The sequence below is a fragment of the Ammospiza caudacuta genome, chromosome 12, assembly GCF_027887145.1.
Source record: "Ammospiza caudacuta isolate bAmmCau1 chromosome 12, bAmmCau1.pri, whole genome shotgun sequence".
Classification (NCBI taxonomy): domain Eukaryota; kingdom Metazoa; phylum Chordata; class Aves; order Passeriformes; family Passerellidae; genus Ammospiza; species Ammospiza caudacuta.
In genome coordinates, this window is record NC_080604.1 from 22,127,952 (window position 1) to 22,135,227 (window position 7,276).

Here is a 7,276-nt window from a genome sequence, read left to right on the forward strand (position 1 = left end):
AAAGCAGCTCAAGGTCACTTTGCTCTCTGTAGCAATTATTAGTACAAACATGTTTATTCAATCTTCATTCAGTGTCAAAAAGCTGATTTTTTTCCTTTCTGATGGCTCTAGAGAAGAATTTCACTGTAAAATTAATTACCAAGGTTCCTGTGGTGCGGGTGGGCCGGGCAGAACTGTCACACACCCAGGGCTCTGCTTTTCCACCAGCTAACATTGGTTTTAAAAATAACTTCAAAGTGTGCAAATATGTTCATGTCCTTCTTTCTTCCCTCATGACGAGTAAAGTTGTAAGAGCAGAAAAGGGAAGCTGGCACTGCTTACATTCTCCCTGGGAATTGCCAAGACCAAAGGAAGAGCAACGGCTTTGTAAAGCCTTGTCTCGTGATGTACCATTACAGGAAAAAAAAAAACACAAAAAAAGCCAAGCTCTTGCAAAGCTAATTACATGGATGGGAAGATGTGACTGTGGCCTGGCTGAAGACACACTGCAGATAGCCTTGAAAAGGCAGTCCTGTGAAAAGATTATTTAATACAGCACACCAGGTTTTAACCAATAAGATTTTATTCTGTTGGTTTTCTCAACAAAAAAAAATCCAAACAACTGAGATACAGCACAGAAGTGTGACTAAAAAAAATAAATCTTCAAACCATGGTTTGATTTATTGATGTTGGTTAAATAACCCAGTTTGAGATTATTATATAGCAGAAGACATATGCATTCCTCTACTCCTTTTCATCTTCAAGAAAGCAAAGAGACTTTCACCAAGCACGTTATTTTCAGAAAGACACAAGTACAACATCATTGTTACCAGCAGGGCAAGCTAGCACGCTACCAGCTAACCCGAGAACTCCAGCCCATTTCCTCACTGGAAACAAAGTTCTGGTCTTTGAGGGCACAGAGTACTTGTCCCCTGCATCAAGGAGTATCACACCTTGTTGTTTTGACAGCTTCCCCCTGTTCTGTTGAAGTGTGTGAACTCTGACCACAGCACAGCCATTCACATTTGACCCCTAAACCAGAAAAGCAGGGAATAATTCCTACAGTATCAAGGAGTAGTATCAGGCACAGTACTTGGCTATACTGTTTATCTTAAATTTAAGGAATGTCAATTAAGGCTGATTATCAACATATTGTAGCCTCCCAGTAATAGAGTGCTCATAAAATTGGATAATTGTTTCCCATGTTCATGTCCAGTTTAGATAAAATCAGTTCTCATCCAGCTAAAGACACACTGCAAATCAGGGACAGTGATCACTTGTTGCAGCTGGAGTATTCCATGGTGCATCACTGCTCGTTCTGCTGCCCTTCTGCCACAGCAGACACCCCTCCTTGGCCCTTGTTCACGTCGCTGATACACGCCCACAGCCCGTCCACCGACTCTTTCCACAGTGTCACCTCAAAAACAGAGCAGGAACAGCTTTCAGCTTTACACATATCCTGTTTCCCCTTTTCTTGTAGCTACCACAGCATGCGTTTGGTGATAGCCTGCAGTTATATGAGGAGAGTATGTGAATTGTCAGTACCACACAAAATCAAGTTCAGCCTGCATTTCTACCCTCAAGTAAGGTCTCACAATGCAGTGCAAGCGGTTTCCAAAGGTTATGGTTTTCCTGCCCTCCTGATTAACCAGAAGAAAAAACATCCCCATGGCAGCAAAGGAGACTCTATGACAGCCTTGTGTTAAACGCGTGACAACAGTCTCACCTCAGCTCCTCTGGAAACAGGCTGCACAGGGCAAAAGCCAAGGCAGCAGTACTCACTTTGTTGTCTCCTCCAGACACTGCGAGGATGTTGGCAGTGATGGACCAGCTCACGTGCCAGACAACATCATTGAACTTGTGCAGCAGCTTTGGTGACCAGGAGTTCCCAGAGGCATCATCACACGTCCAGATAAACACTCGGCCATCCTGCAAAAGCACAGAGACCAAGGCTGGGCACAAGAAACACAACTCTGAATTGCCCCTGCAGCTACATTTCCAAATCACAGCTCGCACACCACCCTTGATGTATCTGCATGGATTTGTGCTCAGCACAGCAAGGGGCTGTCTCCTCGCTATGGATAAAGGCAAGGCAGGAGTACAGCTCTGATGAGAAAAACTACCAACAAAAAATGACTTGCAAATACCAGAGAAGAGCCCCCAAAATACATATTATCAGCTGAAATACTTCCCCAGAATGAGATTTTGTTTTCCACTCAATGGCAGGAGCTCACTAAGCAGTCTTCTTGATGTTAAAAAAGAGCTTTCACAGATTAGCAACAAGAAGACAACAGTCAATATAAAGGCTGATAACATCAGAGCTGATTAAGAATGCCAATTATTAGAAAACAGTATTTTTAGAAGGAAGTTCAGTAAATTTGATCCAAAAACACTAAATATGACATTAGTTGGAAGGTCTTCCTCCCAGTGAGATCATCCTGCTTATGATTTTCCAACCAGAAGCCAGTCTTTGCTACAGAGGCACCTACACCCATAAACCCTTCTCCAGAAATGCTTCTATTGGGCTTCTGAGATGGGGAAGAACAGGAGTCAAAGGCTCGTATGCAGAGACCCAAATATAGCAAAGGATGGCCAAGACGACCTGTTAGAGCAGCTCTATCCCTACAGTTCCTTCACTGGAGAAACGGGGAAGGAAGCTCGTGGAAGTGAGCACCCCTAGTGCTTGTCCCTGTTGCTCCAAAGAAACCTCACCTGTGAGCAGCTAGCAATGGTGCTGGTTGGCAGCCCTATGGATGGAGCCCAGGCCACGTCTCGTACCCAGTCACTGTGAGCCTCCAGCTTCTGCTCTTCTTTCCACTGACCCTCTTCTTCCCTGAAAACACAACTGTATCGTCACCAGGGCAGCAGCAGCATCCTCTATCATCTCATGCCCTGCTCGGGAAGGCTTTGGACTGTAGCATTCAAACTCCGTGTTCATCAATGCAATACAAAGCACAAGTGTTCCCTACTTCTCCAAAAATCTGACAAAATCCCTTCCAGGGACAGAAAGCAGCACAGGCAAAGAGGCTCTGACCTCCAGTTACTGTCAAAAATCTGCTACAACCAAAGTGGTAACCAAAGACCATTACAAAGCTACCCCTGGAGACAAGATCACACAGGGCTGGCACAAACTGCAAGAACCATGGAAGATATTGTGCATTACTAAGTTTCCATTTTTAAAACACTTCTCTAAAACAGTAATTCGAAGATGATACAATAGGGAAGCCAAAAATATTACTTGAGATACTAACAGGGACACTCAAAGCCTAAAGTGTCAAGTTTCATCTGGAGACAGGGCACTTACTTCCAGATCTTGACCAGGTTGTCACAGCCACCAGATGCAAATCTTTTGATGTAGTTTGGCTTTTGACCAGAGGGTTGTTCTATAAGGCTTCCTGGTACAACAGCAGGAGCCCAGCTAACTGCGTTACATCCAATCTAGTTAAGGAAAAGCATCACTGTTAAAAGTTGATTACTTTAATTAACTAAATAAATAGATAGAGGCTGCTGAGGGGGTGAAGAACATATAGCATACTCTCTATTGAGCATGGTGAATAAACCCATCTCAGAAAAAGTGAAGTCTTGCATGCTGAATGAATATTGGATGAATAAGAAATCCAGATGCAGAGTAGCCTCACTAAGGCACTTACTCAGAAAGCCTGAGGTAGCTATAAGGGTATTTGCACACAAAATAGTTCATCTTGGATGTGCAAATAGGGGAGACAGAGACAGAAACCACAAAGACAAAAGGCACACACAGTTGCTAAGATTTAGGAATACAGGAGTAGAAGGAACCTTTGGTCCTAAGCTGAATTTCTTTCTACTGGGGGCCACTGCCATTAGCTTATTACATTCTGCTGAAACAAAAATCTCCACAATTTTGGGAAAAACAGGAGTCCCACAGTTTTTTTCCAGCTGTTGCAGGTATTCTTAGTACCAAGGCCATTTCTTATCAGGTACCTTTCAGCACTGTGTTTAACAATAATGCCCAATAAACAGGGATTGCCAATGCTGTTTAGTGAACTTCATCATATTTCCACTTCATTTTAGTGACTAAAAAGTATACCTGCCTACTCTGGATGAACTGAAACTATTCTTGGGTCTGGATGTTTCACATAATTTCATTGCATTTCAGTATTATCCACTCAAGTCTCTGAGGTATCACCTTGGTGTTATCTGCAGCTCTGGGCACTCTGGGCTGCTGCAAAGGACCAGACTCACCGTGTGTGCGTTGCTGATCTTTTTGACTTCCCACTGCCCATCGCCCGTGTAGCTCAACAAGGAAATGGCCCCGTCAGAGCTGCCACAGGCCAGGATCAGTCCATAGTCGTGTGGTGCCCAGCAGACAGAATTCACTGGGAAGGGTGAGACAGACCAGATTACAGCACAGGGCCTACCTGAAACTGACTGACCAATTCATTGACTGCTATCAGTGGCAGTCACCAAAAGCAAGGGGCTTTGAAAGCTGAGAATGAGTCAAATTTCAGCAAAAGCCAGCCAATTAGTATTGTTTACTGAGTAACAGATCTGCATTGGGAGGGTAAATCATCTGAACACAACAGTTTCAATTTTAAAACAAAATACGGCATGATAAAATGCAGTCTTTCTAACTGGAAACAGGCAGTATTTTCTTCAAGAATTCAGTTCCCTGCCATCTTTATTTCAAAGCTGACTTATTTGTATAACAACACCTACAGACACATGGTATGAATCAGTAGTGGCTTATCCAGCAATACAAAATCAGGGAAATGTCCTGTTAATGCTGAACACATTTACTCTCTCTTCAGTTTTTATAGTTTTCTTTTTGACAGGGGCTTTCTTCCTCAACACTAACAGATTTATTCAGTCTTGCCCAAATCCCCTCACCTCCTCAGTCTCCCTTCCCAGCTCCACACTCCAGCCCTCCATACCTGAAGAATCATGTCCCGTGTACTCGTAGGTCTTTTCCCAAGTGCCATTTTCTTCCTTCCAGATAATAACTTTCCTGTCATAGGAACAGGAAGCCAAGATATTCCCATACATAGGATGAGCCCAGGCAACCTGCCACACGGGACCTTCGTGCCTGCAAGAAACAGCAGCATTAGGAAAAGCTGAGAGAAATCCCTTCCAACTGCAGCTGCCTCACAGACCACTGCCGTGCATCGCTGCTCTGGGAGGGATTAGAGATCTGACACGAGGAATGAGTAACGCTAAGATGGCAATGTTAGTGCCCTGACACAGGACTCTCACTGCCACAGAAAACAATTCACACCTGTATCAGTCCATGTTACTTCTTGAAAATTACAGATGCAAAGTACTACATGAATAGCCAAGCCCCATTGTGCTTCCCACTGGAGCTCTATCCCCAGCCCAGCTGTCAGAAGTTCTTCAGCACAGTCTTGGAGGAGTTCACCCTGGAATTCAGCCTGCACTCTGTGCTGCCCAAGGGCAAAAGGACAAGGCACCAAGGTTTTGCCCTGATTACGCTCTGGTGTTGTGCCATCTCACCCCCTGAGGTCGGCAATGAGGATCTGCCCCCCGTTGCGGACATCGAAGATCTTCACGGAGCGGTCAGAGGAGCAGGTGGCCAGGCGGGTGCCGTAGTAATCCATCTGTGCATCGTGCTGGAGGAGAGGGGAGAGCTGTGCTCAGCACGGCGTGCCCGGCCTGCTGATCCCCTGCGGCACACTGCCCCGGCCGAGCACAGAGGAACCCTGTTAAACAATCCAGGCGTGCCACACAAGCAGCGTGCTTCTGCTTCCCCAGCCGCTCCTTCAGTCACCGTACAAATGTTACACTAAAGGAGCAACAGCCACAGCATCTTCATGACAGAGAATTCATGCTGACTACAAAGCAGTGACAAGTTACGTATTTCTGTTTCTTAAAATGTGAAGTGGGTGTACAAATACTGCTCTTAATTATATTTGAAACTTCACCATTACCAAGCCATAGAATATTTAAGGCTGGAAAAGACCTCCAAGGTCACTGACTACAACCTTTGACCAACAGTTGTCACTTGTCACTAGACCTGAACACTTCGTACCACATCCAGTCATTTCCTGAACACCTTCAGGGATGGTGACTACACCACCTCCCTGGGCAGCCCTTTCCAATGCTTGATAGCCTTTTCTGTGAAGAAATACTTCCTGAAGAATTAGGCTTATCTAACTGGGCTTCTTCCTCCAACAAATTACTTTGAAACCTTTCTTCCTACCCATATTCATACATGTACTCCCAGACACATCCACTTAAAGGAAAACCATTTTTATCAGCTGAAGGTCTGTACCAGCAAATATACACATATCTCTATTTTTTCACAAAAAAGGGCAGAAACAAGCCCTCACATGAAAATTAGGATTTTAAATAATTTCCCCTTTCCTCCCAGCCAAGTTTTTCTCTCCACACAGTATAAAATGGCAAGATCAGGATTTCAGACAGCGTTCTGCATCCAACACCTCACAAGTGTGCTCTTTCACGAGCACATACGTGCCGCGCTCAGTGCTCACAGAGAGCCCCAGAGCAGCTCTGTCGCAGCAGCCGCCGGACCGGCGGAGCAGCTCCCCGCACACTTACGATCATGTCCTCGTGGGACGTGTCCACGGTGTTAATGACCGACACCTGCGGGGAGAAGGAACAGAACGGGCTCGGCCATCGTGCCCGGCCGCCCAGCCGGGTCCGGTGTACCCTGTGCCGTGCCCCGGGCTCCCCGGGCCGCGACGGGACGCCGCCGGTTCCCCGCTCCCTCTGCCCCGGCCCCTGGCGGCGGCGCCGGCCCCGGCCTGCTTGCCCCCGCCTCACCGTGGCGGCGGCCCCGGCCCCGCTCGGTCCCGCTCGCCCCCTCTCACCACGGCGGCCCCGGCCCCGCTCGCCCCCTCTCACCACGGCGGCCCCGGCCCCTCTCGCCCGCCCTCACCACGGCGGCAGCCCTGGCCCCGCTCGGCCCCGCTCGCCCCCCTCACCATGGCGGCGGCCCCGGCCCCGCTCAGCCCCGCTCAGCCCCGCTCGCCCCCCTCACCATGGCGGCGGCCCTGGCCCCGCTCGGCCCCGCTCGCCCCCCTCACCACGGCGGCAGCCCCGGCCCCGCTCGGCCCCGCTCGCCCCCCTCACCATGGCGGCGGCCCCGGCCCCGCTCGGCCCCGCTCGGCCCCGCTCGCCCCCCTCACCATGGCGGCGGCCCCGGCCCCGCGGCGCTCCCGGCCCGGCCTCTGCCCGCGCGCTCAGACGTGGCACGCCGGTCCGCGCACAACCGGCCCCGCCGCGCCCCGCCCGCCTGCGACGACGTTCCGCCCGTGCCGGGTTCCGGGGGCGGCCGCTGCTT

General features: G+C 48.7%; 1 protein-coding gene across 2 annotated transcripts; it reads right to left on the reverse strand.

Moving 5' to 3' along the window:
• Window positions 1–635: 635 nt before the first annotated feature.
• SEC13 (SEC13 homolog, nuclear pore and COPII coat complex component) lies at window positions 636–7,214 on the reverse strand. Of its 2 annotated transcripts, none has more exons than XM_058812684.1 (9): window positions 7,122–7,214; window positions 6,532–6,576; window positions 5,467–5,582; window positions 4,890–5,041; window positions 4,201–4,334; window positions 3,284–3,417; window positions 2,692–2,812; window positions 1,762–1,908; window positions 636–1,396 (listed from the first exon to the last, which is right to left on the reverse strand). In XM_058812684.1, the coding sequence occupies exons 1-9, from the start codon at window positions 7,122–7,124 to the stop codon at window positions 1,286–1,288; spliced, it is 963 nt and encodes a 320-aa protein (XP_058668667.1). In that variant the 5' UTR covers window positions 7,125–7,214; the 3' UTR covers window positions 636–1,285. The 2 variants fall into 2 exon arrangements, with proteins under 2 accessions (XP_058668667.1, XP_058668668.1); XM_058812685.1 differs by lacking the exon at window positions 7,122–7,214 and adding an exon at window positions 6,918–6,934.
• Window positions 7,215–7,276: the final 62 nt, after the last annotated feature.